The following is a 23307-nucleotide window of genomic DNA, read 5'->3' on the forward strand; positions in this document are numbered from 1 at the left end:
TCAGCACCTACTATGTGCTCAGTGTTATCTATTATTTTTCTTTCCAGACCCACTGATATCACCTTACATGTACTATTATTTATAGCTCAGATTGCTGCCACAGCCTAATTGATCCAGCCAGCACTCTAGTCTACCCTTAACAATGCAACCAGAATGATCTTTCAAAAATGCAAAGGAGGCCCCAATACACCCATGCTTAAAAATCCTTTATTGGCTCTACAGTCTTCAGGACGAGGTTCAAATTAACTAGCTGAGCATTATCATACTTTCATCATCCACCTCCTTCAACACTCCAGCCCCAACTCTGACCACTTCGCCAATCACATGCTTAACTCGTTATGTGGAACTCATCCTCCTCCAAACAAGCCACTCTCCCTCCTGCTTTTCTTTCATTTGCTACTTTCTTGGTCCACGTGGAAAGTCTATTCCTAGACCACAGGCAACTTGAGGGAGCTTCCTTCCTTGTTGTAGTATTCCCACTACCAAGCAAACCATGGCTCACATTAACAAAAAAAGTACCTATTGAATGAGTTTAACTCCTGTCCTTTATTTTGAAGAGGAACAAAAGCAAAAGGAAAACATTAATCAAATGAGTTCAGGGTTGGGGATGTATATAGCAAGATTATCCCTGGATCCCCAAACCTGTAATGACCTGAAATCTTTCAAGTAGCACTAATTCTTTTTATACTTTTGGAGGTTGGAGTTGTGCAAAGTCTAGCAAACAAATACAAGGCAATTATTCTCCTGTTACTAGTTTTGGCTTGCCTTCCTCTACATTCAACAATGATAAACTGAGCACCACGGTGAGCAGCACGCAAACACCCAGGAAACATCTTACGCAGCTGGAATCATCACAAAGTACCTTAAAAGGTCACAAACACAGAATGGGCCTTGTAACAAGGAAACTGGTCTCATCCTCGTCTCTAATGCTCATTTTTCACTTTAAAAATGCTATCCCTGGTATTTCTAGTATCTCTCTCCCCCCAGGGCCTCCTCAAACAGTAGACTAGGAGGGGATATCATTTCTTTTCCATTTTAAACATAAATGTATCTAAATAAGAAGATGCTCGACTTGAAGGTAAAGCTATCTAGGATTCATTTATTTGTCCCTAAAGACAGGTTGCCCTACATGTAGCAGCTTCAGACAAAGTTACAAAATTGTCCTTGGTTTTCCAATAAGTTAGGTAGACTTGTGCCTAGAGAGGGCTTGTCTTAAATCACTCTAGACATGCAAGTACTATAATTCTCTTATTTTCAAGGGCACTAGTGGGGAAAAAAGCATAAAATTCTCCAACTAAGCAAGGTATGCAAGGATTTTTATGTTGTGGTTTCTTTTAAGCAAAATAACTTACTGGAATATAAAGATGTGATGAATGAGCAAGCCACTAAATGGAGAAAGGGGAGATTTTCTTACCAGTATTTCCCATATCCCATCTCCATTTGATGTCAATCAAAACATACCATTGGCCATTTAGTTAAAAAGAAAAACAAATACTATGAACATACATCAGTTATTTTATGTACAATAAAGGAATGGGGAAGATGAAGGAATACAGAAAACGATACTGTAGTAGTCAGAATGTAGTAGAAAACTGGTTTTCTAACTGAGAACGTCTTCCTGGTCTGGAGGAACAGAGATCTGGTATCAAGTAGCAAGTTCCCTTTTTAGTAGATGCACACCTATCTGCCGCTGGAACTCATCAATTTTATCTTCATCCTCCACTTCCTACTGTGCAGGTGTGTCCGTTTCATTGATTGGCTGCCTGTCAAATAGAAATCTGATCTGCCTCAGTGACAAACCCTGTTGTTCACAATAGGCTCTCATTAGTTTACTACTATGTGGTGAATGCCTCTTAACCGTAAACTGCACCACAAAACCATCCTGCTCCAACCCCTTCAAATTAATATGATCCTTGTTCTCAGTCTTAACTCCTTCTCTGGGCTTTTCATCCATCATGGCTGGCGCAGGAGTCTCAGCTGCCACTTCACAAGCTACGGGGTCCACGCTGAACAAGCACATGAGCAGCACCAGGAGTCTAGGTGGTATTACTATATTTCTATAGCACTCTAGGAAGGGTACCTCCAAAAGTTGTGCACTATGCACCTGCTGAGACAGTTCGGCAATGGGTGTGCACGAGAGGAAGGTACTGCAGGACTTAAGAAAAAACACACAAGACACACATAAAGAAAAGATGGGTACAGAGGACTCCCAGCCTCTCGGACTGAGCCCAGGTCTCTGCAGCCTTGTCTTTTCTGTTTCTTTAATCAGCAAGCAAGTTAGCAGAGCATAGGCTCAGGAACAGAGAAGGACGATTAACTAAATCTTTGCAGGTATGCAGAAAATGGCTAAAAGGTTCAGAAGCTTCCATTAAACAATCTTGTCAGTTCTGCCCCCTCAGGACTTGCTGTTCCATAGTCCGCACCAAGGACTTGTGTCAGGGCAGCATCCCAATTTCCCGCCACTTTCCTACATGCACCAATCTGCAACAGCTATGTATTGGCCACAAGCTCAGGACGACTACCCAGACGTCCCTTCACTGAGGTGAGTGAAACGGCCTTAGTGAGAGGCACGTGCACTAGCAGCTTTGTGAGCAGACTCACCTTCCTTTGATATCCCTCCAAAGAACAGAACCTGGAAGCCACACACCAGTGGCTTCAACGTAGCTCCTGAAAGTGAACATAAAATGTTGTGCTTTTTAAATGAGATTCCTTGAACTTCATTTGCTTTCCAAAAAGGGCTATAATTCCCAAAAGTTTAAGAGCCATGGCCAGCTCGAGTCCACAGCAGGTGCTAAGCATGTGATTAATGTGTACTTTGTGACAAAACCCTCAGTATATCCTTGCACTAGCTAGAATTCACCTGGCACCTCTTTGTAAACTCAAGAGACAAATCTATCATCTCACTGTGTGAAATCTCCTCAACAGCAGAGCGTGGACAACCTGATGTCATCATGGGCTCAGGAGAGTTAGGTACACACTTGTGCCTAGAGAGGGCTTGCCTTTAACACTCCAGACATGCAGATACTCTATATTCTTTAATTCTCAAGGGCTGTAGTGAGTTAAAAACTCCACAAATTCACTAACTAGCTGAATGTTAAAAATACTCTGCAAAATTTTGAGTTTTCCTTCAGAATTGGAAGGAAATGAAATAAAATTACTCATTGTTAACTGGAGAGAAAATCAAAAGTTGCAGTCTGAGTACAATAACTTCTTTGGCAAGTTATTCTCTTTGTTCCCAAATTACACCAAGGATTGCATGTAAAAACAGAAAATGAGATTTTGCTGTATACAAACAAAATTATACATTTCCCCAATAATGACACCATAAAATGGCAAAATGAGAAATATTTATTACACAAAAAAGAGTAACAGAATCAACAGGCATTAAAAGCATTACATAGTGCAAACACCAAAAAGATACAGAGCCATTAACTTAGTGGAGCAGGAACATGTGACAATAAATATTGCTTTCCCTTTTTTAGTGGGCTGGCCAATACCCAAGTTATTTTAAATTGCCATTTTCTTTTCACTTTATGAGAACTCCAGAGCTTGGTCTACCAAGCACATAACTTCTCCCACCCAAGTACCAACCAGGCCTGACCCTGCTTAGCTTGAGTTCAGACAAGACTGGGCGGGTTCAAAGTGGTATGGCAGTAGACTTGCCTAACTTTAATAGCTTACTCAAGACAATTATAAGCGAAGTGGCTCAGCATACTTAATCCCACAACAAACTATGAGGTACAGAGGGTAGTTATATGTTTCACAGATGAGAAAAACTGAGGTGTAAAAAGGTCAGGGAGGGATTCAAGGTAATGATGTTCCTTATTTCTGTCAGGCACTTAAGAGTGCCCAGCTATAAACTAAGGGCAGTCCCATTCCCAAACTGCTTACGGCCCTTACCTTGCCAAGTGCCAAAGGGCCAGGCATATTTCACTCCCCTTTGAAAACATTCTCTACTACTCTTAAAGGGGGGAAAGAAAAAAAAAACTGAAGGAGACGTTTTTATTCCTATTTAAAAGAATGAAACTGCTAACTATAAAAGAAAAAATACAATCCTCCTGCAGGGAAAGGGAAGACTGATCTCAATTTCTCAGTGCTGAGATGTAGTCAAAATAACTGCCCTGTTCCCCCATGACACTCATTAAGGAAACTTCGATTACAAGTTGTCTTGACATCACAGCTTCCCTTCCTTATTGCTGGAATCCACTAATTAATTCTGCAACAGAACATTCCCCAGGACTGACTGGGAAAGGGGAACCATATCTAAAGACAAGGCATACAGAAAATCTTTGGTATAAAAGCAATATCCAAGAGTAAAGAATAACTGAACTCCAAGGGAGAAAGGGCAGTAGTAAGGGAGAAAGTAGGGGAACTGTCTGACAGTAAACTAATCACTCCTAAAAACCAAAACAAAAAACAAAAAGAATCCCCATAATGTATTGGGATAAAAAGTCAGATGCTCTGATACACTCTTGGTGTTATAACGATATTGCCAATTTTCATTAAAGCATTAGCAAAGTTCCAATAACTGTTCTGAGGAAGGAAGTGCTAATAGCATTATTTAGCTCTTTTTATGATTCATGACCCATTCTACCCCCAAGAAAAGAGGGATTCTACTTCCTGTGCCACACTCCCAGAAGACATAAAATGAAGATCCTGGATGACAGAAAAAACATCTGCAGGAGATGCAGTACTCTGGACTTTAGATAAGCCACTAAGAAATACTGCCTATCTTTTCTCCAGATATATTTTCTCTTTAACATTTTCAGTCATTCAAAAAGCTCTTGATAAAGGTACAGTAAATCCAAGTACAGATTATATTTTCTTTAACAATGACACATTCACCACTAACTGCATTAGTTAGGATTGCACGTTCAATGCATCAAAAGATCTTAAAATGCTTATGGGACATTCTTCCACAGGAGAAAAGAGATTTTGAAAGACTATAGCAATGGAAAACAAGGAAAGCTGTCGCCAGAAAGGATATATTGAAGCAATCTGGAAAAATTGTCCCAAATTAGATCTGAGAGCAACTTGAACCATTACCTCAGATACTCATTTCCAGTTCAGGGTCCTAAGATATTTCCCTCATATGCTAAACTAAAACTCTGCTAATCACAAATCTGGGAAATTCCATCAAAGTAACTTTTCTGCACACCTTACGGAAGTGCAAAATTCGAGACATCTGTCAACAGTGAACATTCTACTTTTGGCACAGGAAAGAGCGTGCAGGTTCCTTTAGCTTTGAAGAGCAGATTCTAAGCACAGCTAGTTTTAATCCATATCCATTTTCTAGCAAAAGTATTATCAACCTTGATATTGTGTGCACACACATGTATACCAATGAATGGGAGAACCATCAATATAAATTCTTCAGCACATGGCTCTGAACAATTTAAGCAGACACAACTAAACAAAACACAAGATTCACAGTTTCTAAAGCCATATATTTTCAGTTCACTAGTCTGTGGAAAAATACCCAAATAGCTAATTAACCACCTTTCCCCTTTCTACAGCGAACCAAGAGGTAAAACTGTAATAGCACTGTAGAACTCAAGACTAGCATTCCTCAATTTCTCACTAATGACTTTCTAAAGGAGTCAACATTGCATTGAACTGGCATTTAAAAAGCTACACACAATTCTAATCTTTAAAAATAAATTCTTACAAACAAAATAATGTTCCAAAAAGCATTATATACATCTAAATATATGTTATTAAAACACAACTGCATATTTCAAATGCTTGGCAGTGATTCAGTTTTATATCAGAGAAGTTCATGGCAGGTTAGGGCTGGCACTGATTCAAGTCTAGGATTGGGAGCCTATTCTATTCCATATATGGACTGTGAAGAAAGGGTTATAGCATTTAAAGGCATGATGTAGTATTTCTATAAAGCCTGGTATCAGTTTCATATACAAAAGCATATCAAATATAAGCACAGTGCAAGTACATTAAGCTAATATTAAGAGGGAGACATTTTTAGCTATGATCTAGAAATCTGTTTTGTAAGAATTCATCATTAATGCTCTGAATTCTTTGTCCAGGATAACGTGATCATATATATTCAATGATAAGGCTCTGGCTGGGTGCTCAGTGGTAAAGCATCAACGCACTATGCCAAAGGTTGTGTGTTTGACCCCCAATCAGAGGGTGTACACAAAGCAATCAATGGAACTATGTGAACTAACGGGTTGATGCTGAGTTGATGCTTCTCTCTCTCTCTCTCTCTCTTCTGTGCCCTTCTTTACTCTATCAAATCATAAAAAAATAATTAAATGATAAAAACAAGAAATCTGATGCTGCCTTGGCTGGATGGGCTCAGTTGGTTAGAGAATCACCCCGATGCACAGAGGTTGATGGTTCGATCCCTGGTCACGGCACATACAGGAGCAGATCAATGTTCCTGTCTCTCTCTCCCTCCCTTCCTCTCTGGCTAAAATAAATAAATAAATAAATAAGTCGAAAAAGGGGAAGAAATTTGATGCTAACATGGACCACAAGTCTATGGCATGATATAGCAGAAACAACAAACCCTACTGATACCTACTTTAACAGGTCCTTTCCTCTTACCCAAGGTTTCATCGCAAGCAGGGCCTACCAGGGAGACCACATAACATCCCAGTGAAGACACCAGAGAGAGGAAGGAGAGAGGTGAAGACAAACCAGGTAGGATGCTGACAAACAGGGGTAAACTGGCCTGGTGTCCAGCAAACCAGAGCATACGATCACTCCAAATACAACTAAAAGATAAACGGTAGTGTTTGGAAGAGTTTATCTTACAGTAGTCAACTATGAAGCTTTGCTTTAGTGGCAGTGAATAAAATATATTTGTACCGCAGTCCATTGAAAAAAAGAACAAAATCTTAAATAGATCAAAATGGTTTAAAGTTTCTGTACAAAAGAACTGTTCTGATAACACTATTCAGCCCTTTTAAGTATCCCTGACACATTTTACTCTCAAGAAATAAGATATTCTACTTTCTGTGCTGTATTACCAGAAGACAATAAGGATATGGGATGAAGAAGTAGCACCTCGGATTTCAGGTAAGGTACCAAGAAAGACTACCTTTCCCAGATACACTTATCTGTAACATTTTCAGCTATTCAAAAAGCCCCAGAGAGGCACAGTAAACCCAAGTGCAGGTTTACCATATTTGCAGCTCAAATACACAGCTCAAGAATCTTCTAAGCCAAGTACTTAGTACTAATGAGAACAGTAAAAACCCAGGTGAACAAATGGGGAAAGGAGGAAGCCAGGTAGCATAAGAGGATTCTGTGCAATGAGGTACCAAAATTAGCATCAACTATCTACAAATACAAAATTTTAAGATTTTTTTTTTAAGTTTTCTGAAAAACTGCAACTTTATAGGACAATCACAGGGTACTAGTGCTGATCCCCAGCTCTCCCTGCCTCTCCTAAGTTGCCACCTGCAAAAACATTTGACTGGAAAAAAATAGAATTGAGGGCTGTCAAACTATTGAATAATATGAAGAGGAGTCTGGCGGGGGGAGAAAGGAAAGTAATTGAACTTTCTGAAGTTTTAGAACATTCAGCATAGCCTAACAAAATATTAAACTCACAGGACTAGTTCCATTTGCTGGGGGAAACCCTGGGCACTACTGCCTGGAGGCAGCTCTGAGAAGCGTTCCCAGGAAGCAGCACTGCTGGAGAAAATGCTGCTGTTCCTCTGCATCCTCACTTGTCCTCCCAAAGGGAGGGGTAATCAATCTGATTATATAAAGAAGTCTGGCATTTACTGGTACTTCTCTTTTGAGAAAAAGTGTTAATGTCCAATTTTGGCTGCCAAATCACATTCCCCAGTATTCTGAGGTTGCTGGTTGTTCCAAATTCAACAAGCACCACCATTTAAATACCTAACAAATAATGAGAAGCAAGCAAGTATGATTTAAAGATTTACTGCAAGTAGGATTTAAAGTATAGTTTAGATTTGGGTTCTAGTGCTAACTCTGTGATTTTCAGCAGTCAATTTGACCTTTAGCCTCGTGCAAAATACAAAAGGTTTGAGCGCATTCTACTTTTAAAACTCTACTTAACAAAACTTATCTCTAGAAATTAAATATGGTGCTAAAAAAAATTCCATTCTACTTCCTATACCTGGAAACACCACTCCTTTAAGGGGATGATGTCCAAAAGTGTGGTCTGTAGCCCATTTGCATCAGCTTCCAGGAGCATTTGTTGAAATGGAAATCCTTGGCTGACACCTCAGGGATCAGTGTGCAGGCTGGTGCTTTAAGGAAGGGGTGTGTTTGACTGACCTAGTCTTTTTAACGCAGGTGATTCTTAGGCTCCTTCAATTTGATAATTCTAGGTCCTTGTTCTTCAAAATGACACACTGATACACCTGGGCAAAGACTAAGATTTTTTTTTTCCATGGGAAAAGTAGACAGGGATTTCTATAAGGAAATCAATTTAAAGATATTCAATTACCATATATGTATTGTTCAAAGATTTATGTGCTCAAAGACTGTTCAGATTAACACTTCTCTTTAATTACTTTCCCATTTTCAAAAGACTGGCCTCTGACCCATCTGAAGTCTTACTATGGAGTGCTGCTGCCTTACAGTGTAAAAAAAAAAAAAAACCAAAAAAACCCCCAGAACTCTCAAAAGAACAAGGACAGAGTAAAGCAAAGAGAGCTGCTAAGGCATAAAATTCTGGTCTTATATTTCTATGTTAGAACTGTAATTGAGAAGATTGTACCAGAGATGTATAGTAATATTTGAATTAAAAATAAACTCAAGCCTGAGCAGGTGGTGGTACAGTGGATAGAGCATCAGACTGGCACATGTAGGATCCAGGTTTGAAACCCTGAGGTTGTTGGCTTGACTGAGAGCTCACCAGCTTGAGCGCGAGGTTGCTGGCTTGAACAAGGGGTCACTTGCTCTGCTGTAGGCTCCCCACTCATCAAGGCACATGTGAGAAAGCAATCAATGAACAACTAAGGTTTAGCTGCAATGAAGAATTGATGCTTTTCATTTCTCTCCTTTCCTGTCTGTCCCTAACTGTCCCTCTCTCTGAATCTGTCAAAAAAATAAATAAAAAGATAAACTCATATCGTTTTTGACTGAAAGTGAAGTCTTCTTTGGCTAATTTCATGAGAACAGGATTATAATTAATTGTCTAAATCTGCGGCTATAAGGTTTTGATAAAAGCACATATGCAATATATTGGATAGTATATCCTCTGTAAGTACTTAAATTTACTCCTAAAATTTAGATGCCAAATTAAACCTGTACAAAAAGGAAAATGAATCTAGGGTGAGAGCCATGAAACGGTAGAAGAACTGCCTGGACAGGGAGACAAGGGAATATTCTGAGGTGACAGAAATAGTCTGCTAGAGCTTGTTTTGGGTATTTACTCAGATGTCTACAGAAGGAAACACTATTGTTTGTTAATTACACCTTAATTTTTAAAATGTGCAAAATATTTTTCTATATGTATATTCTTTCAAAATTCTTTTACTGCTGTTAACCAAAAAAAAAAAAAAAAAAAGTTTGACAGCACTATCCTAGGTACATATGAAGAAATTTGTTATTTACGACTTTTCTGATGTTTTGACACTTAATATTTCTGTAATTTCATTGATTCAGTTATGCTATAAAAACCTTAATAACCAACTGAATCTCCTTCTTGCAAATAGGGCATGAAGCCCTAGCCTTCTTTAATCTTCTGGCACAGTGAAAACAAGTGACAAGATGGCTTGTCCTTCCATGAATAATGTTCCCATCTCGTGGTCTTTTTTCACACACGCTACATGGCTTTAAAAGACTCCGGCAATCCTCCACGTTTCCTACAACTGATCTCTGTTTAAATAGGTTAGCTGATTGTTCTTCCACGCTTGATATGGTCTCTTGGCTTTCAGAACTGTGAGCCAAATCCAAGAATTCCACCGAGTTGCAGGGATCAAAGAGTTTGGAGTTTTCTTCCTTTCTATATGCATCTTTAGGTGTAACAACTGGAGCTGATATGGTTCTTCGGCAATCTGGGACATCAATTCCTTCATTTACCTTTTCTTCAGTTATGGCAGTGATAGCAGACGTGGAGAGGGAATGGGTTAACTTAGGACAATCTGAATACCAACCCTTCCTCAAGGCCCAGCACCGAAAACAGTACCTCTTGCTCGGAGAGTTAAATTTCTTGCACTCAGTACACTGCCATTCATCCTAGGAAGATAAGTGCAGCTAATTAATACTCAGTGAGGAACATGATGCAGCACAGACCTAGCACACCAGAGGTCACAGGTTCGACTCCCAGTAAGGGCACATATGAAAAGCAATCAAGTACACAACTAAATGGAACTAAGTGAAATAAGCTGATACTTTTCTCTCTCTCCCACATGTCCCCCATCCCCTACCCTTTTCCTCTCCCTCAAAAGTCTGAGTGGCTTTCTGGTCTGAGTGGAATTTACATTGTTTGCTTTTCACCACTGCCTTCTTTTTAGGCCATTTCTCTTTGTACTACTAACTCTTATATTGAGTAAGGGGCTCAGAAATGAAGAAGAGATACCACTTTGTCACTCTTCCCTAATATTTAAGAAATGTTATAAAATCTGGCCCCCAAAAAAGCTACAATTATGAGATTTTTAAAAATGCTAAATTTACTCATGCTTTCTGACTGCTCTCAGGGTCACAGGTAGTTAATTGTATGACTAAATCACCCCGTCTGAAAAATGAAAGTTTCTATCCTTGAATGACAAATTTTATCCTACTTCTCCATATTCAAATAAGGAGATGCTAGAGCTCAATAAATTTTACATGCCTTACTTAATTCAAAGGTAGCTACCTGTAACAAGTTAACAGTGTTTAATGTGAATATCTGCCTGGCTTTGACAGGATCAATGATTTGACACAGGCTGACTTGACTGCTTTCAGAATGAAGACCAAGCACTTCAAGTTTAGAAATCATAATTCAACTGCCTATATCAAGAGGCAGGGGCAGAACCATTTGTTAAACTGGAATGCTCTAGAGAGCCTCAAAAAATCAAAACATTCTTGTGCTGGCCCTGGCCAGTTGGCTCAACAGTAGAGCATCAGACTATAATATGGAAGTCCTGGGTTCGATTATTGTTCAGGGCACACAGGAGAAGTGACCATCTATTTCTCCACCCCTCTTCTTCTCTCTCTCTCTCTCTCTCTTTCCCTCTCTCTTTTTCACTCTCTCTCTTCTCTTCCCACAGCCATGGCTTGAATGGTTTAAGCAAGTTGGCCCCAGGCACTGAGAATGGCTCCATGGCCTAACCTCAGGAACTGAAATAGCTCGGTTGCCAAGCAATGGAGCAGCAGACCCAGATAGGCAGAGCATCGCCCTGTAGGAGGTTTGCTGGGTGGATCCCAGTTGAGGCATATGCAGAAGTCTACCCACCTATCATTTAAAAATAAATTCTTGTTCCAGTTGAAGATTCTCAGCTCTCATATAAATATTACACAAATACTCAACAGAACTTCATAAAGATTTGGAATTCATAATAGATGCTGTGTCATAATTTCACTGGCATCAACCTTCCTTTTCTAGTAGTACACAAAATAATAGGCTTGTTAAATTCAGTGGCATCTTTGATTTGATGAAATATAGTCTACTTGACTAAATAAAATCTAATAGATTTTCTGGGTCCAAGTAGTCACAGAAGTCTGAAGAAGATGGAAACACTTAACTATGCTATTTGTGTTATGGTCAAGGACATTTACCGGGCCAACATATTCCACTTTATTACTTAGCTATGCACATATAATTTGCAATGAATTACCATAATGGTCAACAATGGCGAGGTGGGAGTGGGGAAGGGAGCAACACCAGAAACAACCTAAAACCTTTCTATCCCCTAACAGCAAAAAATTAAATCCCCTCCTTATGCTTCCCTCACCACTCCCTTTTTTCCAGTGAGTTAGCTGAGGGAAGCACTAAAGGAAAATGGGGAACTAGCATGGAAATAGAAAAGCAAGGAACACATTCAAGTCTAAACCTGAGCTGTCAATTGGTGACAAATCCATACCTATTACCTAAAAACTTTATACTAAATCTTTATTACCCCTCAATTAATAGAAATCAATGTGGAAATTTAGCTATTTTTCATTTCTTTTTAAGAAAGCAATGAAAATATAAGTTTTATACTTGATAATTTTAGATAGCTTCTAAGTCTATCTTTGGAATTATAGGTATTAGTGGGGAGAGTAGTGCAGAACTACTATGAATATCTACCCACTGCATCATGTTCAAAGAGTTTTTACGGCAGGGTGAAAGGCACACAGAGAGGCAATATAAGTCATCCCTTTTCAAGGAAGGAAGATTGGATCAACTCATCTTGTCTCGAATTTCCTAAAAACCTCTAACAAAATGTGAAAAAATCAACATCTCTTAATACCCAGAAAAGGTGGATGAAAATGGGAAATGGCATTTTTCACAATGAACTGTTGGAACATTGCCATGTGAAGACCTGACAGGTGCAAAACAGCTCTTTTACTACAGATTCATACCTCAGAGGCAACCTCTGTATCAGTATCATCACATATGGACTTGGAATCCTCAAGGTCATCATTTTTTCCTGCTTCAATAACCTGTGACGGCAAAGACATCTCATTAGTAAGGTTTACCTATTTCACGAGGTACTACCTAAGAGCCGAAAGAGCTCATTCGGCCTCCATCATTACCACTTTCAAAGGAGATAGCTTAAATGAGATAAAAAGCATGATTCTGTACACAACTGGCACCCAGAGAGTTACCAAATATCTTCTGCATTCAGAAGGGAGAAGGTACTCAAATTTATGACTTAAGCCTGACTGGTTGTGGTGTGGTGGATAGAGCGCCCACCTCAGATGCTGAAGTCCCAGGTTCAAAACCCTAAGGTTGCCAGCTTGAACACAGAGTCACCAGCTTAAACGTGAGATAATTAACATGATCCTATGATCGCTGACTTGAGCAAGGGGTCACTGGCTTGGCTTTGAGCCCCTGGTCAAGGCACATGTGAAGAACATTCAATAAACTAAAGTGATGAAACTATAAGTTGATGCTTCTCATCTCTTATCCCTTCTTGTCTCTCTCTCTCTTATTAAAAAGAAAAGTAAAAAGAAAAAAAAAACCCACAACAGTATTAGAGTAGAAAAGCTACAAATTATTAAATGTGAAAATTTATCTTGGGAATCTAGATAGATACTCTAAAAGCACTGTATAAAATAAGAAACTTAGATGTGAAGAATGCCTGACCTATGGTGGTGCAATAGATAAAGCATTGACCTGGAATGCTGAGGTCATCAGTTTGAAACCCTGGGCTTGCCTGGTCAAGGCACATGTGGGAGTTGATGCTTCCTGCTCCTCCCCTGCCCCATCTCCCCTCCCCCCCCCACTTCTCTAAAGGAGTAAAAATTAAAAATTTTTATTCTTTATATTCAAAAGTACAACTAGTTATGTGATACTCTGGCTGTCCCTATAAAAACATGCCCATGGGCCAGGAAACAAAAAGATATGTGGGAAGTATTTTCTGAATTTTAAATTTTAGTATTTAAAATTCTAAGTTAAAACCCTAGTTTTATGACACAAAAAACGAATCATATATATTTTGTTCCACAAACTGGAACAAAACCAATTATAATATAATTATGACCTTCTATACAGCAACTTTCTCATAAAAGTTCAAATATTTTAAGTCCCATCTCTCTACAGAGGTTTCCAAATGTCATCTTTGTCTTCATTCCGCCTACACTCCTTTCTAATGCTACCCACAAAACTAGTCAAAGAGAATTCAAGCATCTATCTGCCTACCATGAACATACAGGATTATATCCCTTCCTTCAGGAACCCAAATCACAATGAAAATCCCTTAAATTAAAAGAATAAACCCATTTAGGTCTTTTTTTTTTTTTGCTATATTTATTCAGTGGACATTTATTGAGATTCTTGCTCACAACAGGCACTGGGATCTGCTGCCCATTTTGAAACCTGAGGACACACTTGCATGACCTTCACCTCTGTGTATTCACATCATGTGTACTCATAATTCTAACTCCCTCTTTCCTCCTACTTAAAATCTGTAATATGTAAGAATAACTCATCTGTCTGTTTCCAGTTGAGTATAAAATGGTTATGAAAGCCGAATTCCTCCACCCAAAACCTGTTGTGGCCATTTAGAACTTTGGCTTGTTAACAAAACAAGATCTCCAGAAGAAAAAAAAACTCTTCAATGAGAAACTAGGCAAGCAGGAAAAGGGTAGATTACTGCCTCTGACAAAGAAGAAACTTGACCCATGGAGTCCTAGCCTATTTTTAAGGCAGCCTTGGTTAACTTAGTGTAAATCTTAAAATTAGACACAGGAAAATATTAAGGAAGGAAAGGGGCGAAGGGTATGTGAGCCATTTGTTGTACAAAGCAGTATAGTATAGGTCAGTAGTTTTCAACCTTTTTATACTTGGGGACCAGTGAAAATAGAACAATTATTTCAGGGACTGCTAAGGGAGAAATCACCCTGAGCATAAGCGATTCAATTAAGATCACTGGGTCTATAATCTTCATCCAACATCAGAGTGGTTAACTCTTCTGCAGACTGGCACGAAATTTCTAGTAGACTGGTGGTTGAAAACCATTGGTATAGGTCATGTCACCCGATCTGAATAGATTACATCACGCACACATAAATAAAACCAATGTGAAATATTTCCACAACATACCATTTTGTCTCTCACTTTCCCTACTTCTTCACTTGTTTGTTCAGCGTCAGCAGCTTCAACTTTTCTTTCAACACCAAACTGCTCTGATACTGACTCATTCAAAAACCACACGTCATCTGTTGTATCTGAAACAATGGCAGTACCTATATCCTAACAGAAAAAACAAACATGAGTTTTTTGTAATCAGAGGCTTAGATGTTGAACCAACATAAATGAACTCAAAACTCAATGTCCTCACATATTTCCAAACACTGAGCCTTTCTCCAGTGGACATCCATCCATTCAATAAATACTTGGCACCTACTATGTAAAAGCTAACTGATGTACAGGTACCTGGTGAAGAATTTTCTATTTTAACAGTAAATCAAGTATAACACCTGAGAAACAATACTGAAGAGCTTAAAAGCTAAAGACTCATAGTTGCTTAAGTAAATAGAATCCCTTCCCTATAATTTGTTTCTGTAAGTGGCATTCTGAGAACCTAGAAAACATTCTATTAATTGAGAGATATTCCTTCTTTAATGGTCAGTGTTTGTTGAAGAAATATGAGAAATACTGACGGTAACTCAAACCTCTGCTTTCTGAATTCTTAAATAACTTTCTGCATTCAACTATGGACAATTTATGACATGCTTTTCTACAATATTCTTAAGAGACAACTTACTATTTTGCCATTATAAGTCATTTATCAAACAAATACTCATTGAATGACTATTTTATGTCAAATACTGTTTTAGGTATTAGGCGACAGAATAGAGTGGTTAATACTACAAAAGCCCTGGCTCGACCAGGCAGTGGCGCAGTGGATAGAGCATCTGACTGGGATGCGGGAGGACCCAGGTTCGAGACCCCGGGGTTGCCAGCTTGAGCGCAGGCTCATCTGGCTTGAGCAAAAAGCTCACTAGCATGGACCCAAGGTCACTGGCTCGAGCGGGGGGGTTACTCAGTCTGCTGAAGGCCCGCGGTCATGGCACATATGAGAAAGCAATCAATGAACAACTATGATGTTGCAACGAAAAACTGATGATTGATGCTTCTCATCTCTCTCCGTTCCTGTCTGTCTATATCTATCCCTCTATCTGACTCTCTCTCTGTCCCTGTAAAAAAAAAAAAAATTTAAAAAGTAATACAAAAGCCCTGGACTTACATTTTAGTGGGGATAAATAATCAATGCATATGTAATTATAAAAAAATAATCATTTTACAAAGTGAGAAGTGCAATGCAGAATATAAAATAAGATAAAGAAGTAGAATGATAATGCCTTATATTAGGGTATGACTGTGGAAGTAATAAAAAGTGGTTAGATAGATTCTGGATGTTTTGAATAACCTGAATGTGACATATGACAGAGGAAAAAAATCAATCATGTCCCTTGACATTCATCTGGAACAGGGGTCAGGAACCTATGGCTTGCAAGCCAGATGTGGCTCTTTTGATGGCTGCATCTGGCTTGCAGACAAATCTTTAATAAAAAAAAAAATAACGTTAAAAATATAAAACATTCTCATGTATTACAATCCATTCATTTCCTACCACTCGTGTTCATGGCTGTGGGTGGCTGGAGCCAATCACAGCTGTCCTCTGGGACAAACCCAAATTTTTATTGGATAATGCGTAACGTACACAGGTCATTGTATGGCTCTCACAGAATTACATTTTAAAATATGTAGCGTTCATGGCTCTCTCAGCCAAAAAGGTTCCCGACCCCTGATCTGGAATAACTGGGTAGAGGATAGAAACGAAAAAGGACAGACTGGATAGAAGTGTTTGGGGTGTAAAAAAAAAAAAGTTCTGTTTTTAAACATATTAAATGTCAGAGCATCTAAGTAAAGTGTTTATAGGCAACTGGGTATGGAAGTTGGGTATTTAGGGGAGAGGTCAGGCTAAAGATATAAATTTGCGTGTTGTCTACATACAGACAGCACTTAAAAGTCACAGCACTGTATGAAAATTCTTAAGAGAATGCATTGTATGGTCAAGAGCAACCAAGAATGTTACTCTTTTAAAAATAAAATTCCTTTTCAAACATAAAATTTACCTGATTTGTCTGTTTATCAGTTGAGTCATTACTTCTTGGTGTATAACTGTTTCTCAAATTTCCTAAAAACCACCAAGGCAGGCCAGCTACATCCCACTCCTCAAGCTCGAGGTCAAGCCTAGAAGTCTCAGCTTGGGTTAAATTTTCTATCAAGTCTTCATCTGCAGAAGTCAAATGAAAAGAATGATAACTATGTATACAGCCCTTAAGAATCAAGACTCTTTATAATACTTACACAATCTCTTTGTATGTAAAAAGTAATGCCTACTCCCAGTAAGAATCAGAAACCAAATACCTGTTGCAGTTGCAGAGCCTAAATCTCCTCCCTCCCGATTAGACTTCATTAGCAAGTAAGGATACTAGAAATAGATAATCATTTATCAAGAAATTTAAATTCTAAAAGCATCCAAACAATGACATTATTCCAAAGGGGTTTCTAAATGATCCTTTACTAGCATTTTAAACATTCTTACCACTGTAACAACTAAGGAATGTCTTGTTCTCTAGTACATGGAATCTGATCCACTGGACTGCACGTGGTGATGACACAGTGGCCAAACCCGACAGGAGGTGGTACGGAACGCGACACAGGCAAATAAATGGTTGTCAAGGCAGTCTCATTGGTACCATGCATTTTGAGACATTTCTCAATAATTTATATGGTAATAACCACTATAAAATGCTAAACTCTACGTTGACTAAATAAATACCTATGTCTTTTCTGGATCAGTGGGTTCTTTCACAGTTAAGATATCTAAAAGCTAAAAATACAGCAAATTCTAAATTAATAATTAATTAAAATATTGCAGATCCAAAACGCACTGAGGCCCCACATATTAAGTAAGATTCTATGTTCTGCAATGACATTCAAGGTAGTTACTAACATACGTGTTGCTACCACATGAAATCCACTCCTCGCTTTCCCATCATGCAATCTTTTCTGTTGTGCTTTTACTCTTTTCTTACTTTCTCCCTCTCTTCTACCTCTTCTCCCAATGTACTAAGCATACCAATGGCAACCACGGGTGTTTAAATGCGCTGAGGCATACATGGCTTAAAAATTTCTGCAATAGTAAGTCCCTGCTAGAATAAAAGTTTATCCTACCAACTTACAAATTAATGTTGACCCTGCCTATATCCATACTCGGAAATTTCAACTACCTTTTTTTTTACTTACTCGTTGCTAAAGTTATCAGAAACCAATCTTTTAAAATTGGTTATCTTCACCTAGTCAAACTCTGTAATTAAAGTTATCTTCACCTAGTCAAGCTCTGTAATTTCTCATCCAGGTAATGGAAATAAGCCAGTCTTCCTACATATAAAACTTCTATCCTCTCTATCTATACATATTCCTGAAAATATTAAGCTATTTATTCTCAAAATTTACATCATATATTACATACACTCTCTTACACTGGCTGTTATGTATGTTAAATAGCCTTCTAAAAGTAGAAAACAAGCAAAAACTTGAATTTAAAAAAACAAAACTATACATTTAATGCCATAAGACTGGAATAAGCTCCAAGGTAAATAGGTAGCTAGCCCAATATTCAGTTTACACTCAAACACAATTTGAGGAAAACAATCCAGCATGATAAACTGATTCAATTTTAAACATTTAAAACCATTTCAACAGCACAACTTTCCTGCCACTGCTCCAAATATGAACCTTGACAAAAAAACATTATTCCATAAAACAATCTTTGAGGGATTTTTTATTTTATACATTTTTGCAGAAAAAAATTTTAGATGTTTTATGAAATGGGACTTCCAAAATATCAATTAACTCATTTAACCTAACCATTCCATATGTAGTATGAATGACAAAGATCTGATTAATTACCACCTGAGGGCAAAGGAACCACTAGGCTTCTTATATCTCAGTCTTGGCTCTGAGATACTAAGTATAGTTTACTATTTTTGCAAACCTCAAAAACCTATGAAAATTTGCATCAAGCAAAGGAATCAAAATAAAAATTGTAACCTAATCAACAATGTATAGGGGGTGCCAAGATTTAAAAGACCAAAACAACTAAGTTACCACTGGCAAAGTGATCAATGTATAGCCATCTCCTATTAGCTTATTAGCTAAAGGAAGGGTCTTCCTCCATCCCAGTAATCATGGGTTGCTAAAAGAGCTCTACCACCTTCTTCAAAGTTAACAACAATGACAAGGATGAAAAATTTTCAGAAAAGAATGACAAATAAGTATGACATATGCCCCTGCTACTTCACATGCAAAGAGACAGCATTATTATTTTTTGTGTTCTCTATATAATAGTATTAATTATAGCTAATGCTTAATTTGGATAGATGCCATTTCTAGAAGTCATCAACAAAAAGTCTACATAGCCTTTATCCAAAACTTACCTTCTCTAGAATTTGTGCATTTGTACTGTGAGGTAGGCACTGTGGGAATATTGCCTTCTCCAGTACTTTTCCTGGAACTGGGACTTTCCTCTGAAATTTGCTGAAAAGAAGGGAAAGCCAGCTATCAGTGCAACAGAAATGACTGAGACCAGGGGATGTAGCAGTTCCATTCTAGCTCACCAGTTAGCGTGCGCAACACAATAGGTTACACACAAGAAAGAGAACTCGAGCTCACAACAGTCCTCAAATAAAGGCAACAACTCAACCCACTGTGAGCAGAGCTAGGAATATCCCAAACCTAGGGGTAAAAAAAAATCTCTGCACAAAAGACCAAAATCTACTGTTAAAAGTAGGCTATTAATATAAATCCTTTAACCTACTACAAAATTAGGCATAATTCAGAAAACATGTGAAATCCTCACCATATACCAAGATGACCATAGGGTTTTCCCATGTTTGGGGAAGCTTTAAGAAATGGCCTGACATGACTTTAATTACAACAAGCCTGTTAAAATCTAATAAAGCAGTTTCCTAGAACACCTATGAACATATACCATCATATACACACACAAAAGAAAATTCAACTGGAAGAACTGAAGATCAGAAGTGCTACATCCCAAGGAAAGATTCAGAGCCTGGAACTCTGTTTGAACAGAACAGAGAATTTTCACTCTGTCCCTGGTCTGTGAACTCCCAAGAACCTTTCTTATTAAATTCTAAAGGTCTTGGGAGGCCAAGAGCCATAGGTACAGAGAAGGGGCCACTCTGTACAACAAAAGAAGTCACCATGTGGTGATTTTACCTTCAGTTGGTCTTGACTTGGAATATCCAGATTTTGATCCTGTGCGATAGCGAGTGTCTGAGCAGCATCTGGACAGCAAGTAAAACAAAAGAAAAACCTTCCCTGGTAATAACCATTCTTTCCACACAAAAGGACCTCAGCAAACAACCCAGGAGCCAGGTTTGATCCCTCGAGAAGTACACTTCTCCATGTTGGGTGAACAAGGCTCTCATGCAAAAGGAATGAAAAAATTAAAACTGGTAAAAACCATAAAAACCAAAACAGGCTATATTCAGAATATATCTGGAGGAAAATGAAAAACCACTGAAAAATATTCTTCCATAGCAAGCTTTCAAATTTTAATATGAAAAGTGATTCCAAAAGGAAATAATGGGGCATATTTTTATCATCTCTTCCTATGGGTATTTTTTTTTATATATTTTTTTTTTGTATTTTTTTCTGAAGTTGGAAACGTGGAGGCAGTCAGACAGACTCCCGCATGCGCCCGACCGGGATCCACCCGGCACGCCCACCAGGGGGCGATGCTCTGCCCATCTGGGGCGTTGCTCTGTTGCAACCAGAGCCATTCTAGCGCCTGGGGCAGAGGACATGGAGCCATCCTCAGTGCCCTATGGGTATTTTTTATTACCAAATTTGCCTAACTTATAAACAACAAAATAAGGTTTGGCTTTTTATTTTTATTTTCAACTGTTAAAAAGTTATAAAGGGCTATAAAATCTGAAACACTGAATTTCTCACTTGCTTCATGACACAATAGTGTATCTTCATGTAAACGAACATTCTAAATGTTATGATTTTCAGTTTTAAATTCCCATCACCTGAATATAGATTAGATTCTTTTTAATCAACAAATCTTATTTTTCCCAGTTAATATAAATATTTCCTAAGAAGAAAGTGGAAGTAGAGAATGTTTTACTCAAGCCAGCCCCCCCCCACTCTCAAAAAAAGGAAAGGAAACAATAACCTGAGAGAAATTCTTAGTCTAAAGAAATGTATTTCTTTTTTTCTTTTTTTAAGAAATGTATTTCAAGGACTTGAAAGTTTTCAAGCAGAACAGAAGGTGAAAACTTAGCTTCAGAGAATTCAATGTGGACCACTCATTATATGAGGCTATAAATAACGGAGACGCTTATATGTAAGCCAATCATGGATTGGGATCATCAGCTACTATCAGGTCCAGAGATCTTACAGGAATATCCTCATCTAAAGAGACTGGCAAAGAATAACAGAACCTACAACTGGCATCACATTCAGCTGCTTTATACAAAGCAAACATTTTAAAAATTGTAATTTATAAAGAGCATTATTTCTAGAGTATTGTTATAGATAAATGGAAATATTGAAAAGTTTAATAGCATTTTTGGACCACAGTAGCCTACAAAGGTCAATTAACATACAATGCAGATGAAGCATTTCTTTACTGCTATATTCAAAATATATTACCAAAATATAATCTGGAGAAAAATGAAAAACAACCAAAAAATGTTTTCCCATAGCAAGCTTTCAAATTTTAATATGAAAATTGATTCCAAAAGGAAAAACTGATTACTGTCATTTATATTTTCGGTCACAATTATAAACAAAAAAAGAAGTTATCTGAGAAAATGACAATGTACAAAGGAATTTTAAAATAAGTTTGTCATATATATTTCATTTTATTAGGACACATGTGGAAATCTGGAGAATGGTTTATAAAGAACCATGTTCACTTTATATATTTTCTTCAGTCATGGGTTTATTTAGCTCATTTGCAAAGATATAAAATAGGTGATATGGAAAGCACTTGTCTCATTTGTTCTTTCAAATAAAATTCAGCACAAGCAACACATTTTACAAAGATCAAATACAAGTACTAGTCCAAGTGCTAAAGCAGACAAAGTTACTTGTGTATGGTTATGTAAGATAATTACCATTAGGGTAATCTGGTAATGAGTATAAGGAACTCTTTAATAATCCTGCAACTTTTTTCCTAAGTGAAATAATTTCAAAATGAGAAGCTGAAAAATAAAATGTTTTAAAGATTTAATGTTCAGGCCCTTGCTGGGTAGCTTGGCTGGTAGGAGCCAAGGTTGTGGGTTCAACAAGAATCAACCAAAGAATGCATAAATAAGTGGAGCAACAAATTGGTTTTTCTCTCTTCCTCTCCCTTCCTCTCTCTGAAATCAGTAAATAAAAAATTTAAAATAGATTTAATATTCAGAGAAAAAAATGTGTATAAAAATTAACTAGAGCCTGACTAGGCGGTGGTACAGTGGATAGAGCATTGGACTAGGACGCAGAGGACCCAGATTTGAAACCTGAGGTCTCTGGCTTGAGCGAGGGCTTATCCAGCTTGAGCATGGGCTCACCAGCTTGAACGTGGGATCATAGACATGACCCCATGGTCACTGGCTTGAAGCCCAAGGTTGCTGGCTTGAGCAAGAGGTCACTGGCTTGGCTTGAGCCCCCCAGTCAAGTAATATATAAGAAAGCAATCAATGACCAACCAAGGTGACACAACAAAGAATTGAAGCTTCTCATCTATCTCTCTCCCTTCCTGTCTGTCTGTCCCTACCTGTCCCTCTCTCTGTCTCTTTGGAGCAAATTCTACTATAAGCAAGAGTTAAGGAAACAGCAATGTGAGGCATAATGAAAAAATAAATAAAACCATACAAACAAGAGCTAGCCAATCAGAAATATCTCCAGTACCACTTAATTGGTGGCATCTGATCTTGGACAAATCACTCATTCTATAAAAAAATTTTAGTTTCCTCATCTCTAGACCTTCCTCACGGGGCTGTTGTGAGGATCAATTGAAATGTCTGTTATAGAAATGTTCGTTTTAATATATAGCCCATTAAATTTTGCAAGGAAATGCAAGAAGGAAAATGAGAGACAAAAATTGAGAATTATTCCTATTTTAGCTATTCAGAGAACACATCAATCAGAAAACAAATTTTACTGAAAGGTATAGCAGTAAATATAAAATCCTCTGTGTATTTCAAGCCTGTAGTGAGGACCCCAGAAAAGCCATACTGTTTCTCAAGTGACTGAATTTCAATAAAGTGCCATATCATTTGCAAGGCCTTCTCTCTCAAACAGAAATTTACATACGGGTGAAGTGGCAATGGCTCAATGAAACCAAAAGGCTTCAAAATTCAATGTAAGTTCAAAATCACATTTCAATTAGAGCAGCTCTCACTTTAAAGTGTAAATTTTAATTATAAATAAATATTTTTCAAGCTATCTGTTACAGTAAACTATTGAAAGACAGTCAATCTAAAATGCTATCTTATCTCTGGCTGGGTAGTTCTGTTGGTTGGAGCATCATCTTGCTATGCTAAGGTTGCGGGTTTGACCCTGGTCAGGGCACATACAAGAATCAACCAATAAATGCATGAATAAATGGAACAACAAATCGATGCTTCTCTCTCAAA

The 23307-nt window shown here is 37.9% G+C and overlaps 2 protein-coding genes across 3 annotated transcripts in view; both read right to left on the reverse strand.

Annotated features, from left to right (window-relative positions):
* Positions 1-1645: 1645 nt before the first annotated feature.
* On the reverse strand, positions 1646-1957 carry LOC136322550 (small ubiquitin-related modifier 2-like). Its single transcript, XM_066254500.1, has 2 exons — positions 1801-1957; positions 1646-1722 (listed from the first exon to the last, which is right to left on the reverse strand). Exons 1-2 carry the CDS (start codon positions 1955-1957, stop codon positions 1646-1648), a joined length of 234 nt encoding a protein of 77 aa, XP_066110597.1.
* A 5810-nt stretch (positions 1958-7767) lies between these two features.
* Positions 7768-23307, reverse strand: part of MDM4 (MDM4 regulator of p53) — a 42399-nt gene continuing 26859 nt past the window's right edge. The window contains exons 6-11 of one of the 2 annotated variants that reach the window (XM_066261607.1): positions 19892-19959; positions 19090-19189; positions 16720-16880; positions 14681-14830; positions 12496-12576; positions 7768-10188 (exon numbers count right to left, since the gene is read on the reverse strand). In XM_066261607.1, coding sequence (XP_066117704.1) covers positions 9616-10188; positions 12496-12576; positions 14681-14830; positions 16720-16880; positions 19090-19189; positions 19892-19959 — 1133 coding nt within the window. In that variant the 3' untranslated portion in view covers positions 7768-9615. Of the gene's footprint in view, positions 10189-12495; positions 12577-14680; positions 14831-16719; positions 16881-19089; positions 19190-19891; positions 19960-23307 lie in introns of those variants that run through there. The other variant, XM_066261608.1, reaches the window with a different exon arrangement.

The sequence above is a fragment of the Saccopteryx bilineata genome, chromosome 2 (assembly GCF_036850765.1).
Source record: "Saccopteryx bilineata isolate mSacBil1 chromosome 2, mSacBil1_pri_phased_curated, whole genome shotgun sequence".
Classification (NCBI taxonomy): Eukaryota; Metazoa; Chordata; class Mammalia; order Chiroptera; family Emballonuridae; genus Saccopteryx; species Saccopteryx bilineata.

What these genes read in the sequence shown, in the direction of transcription:
- LOC136322550 (XM_066254500.1), bottom strand. Translation starts at nt 1,957, where the DNA reads ATGATGGATGAAAAGCCCAGAGAAGGAGTTAAGACTGAGAACAAGGAT. An exon ending in AGCCTATTGTGAACAACAGG is followed by an intron (nt 1,723 to 1,800) that starts GTTTGTCACTGA and finishes CACAGTAGGAAG; the next exon opens with TGGAGGATGAAGATAAAATT.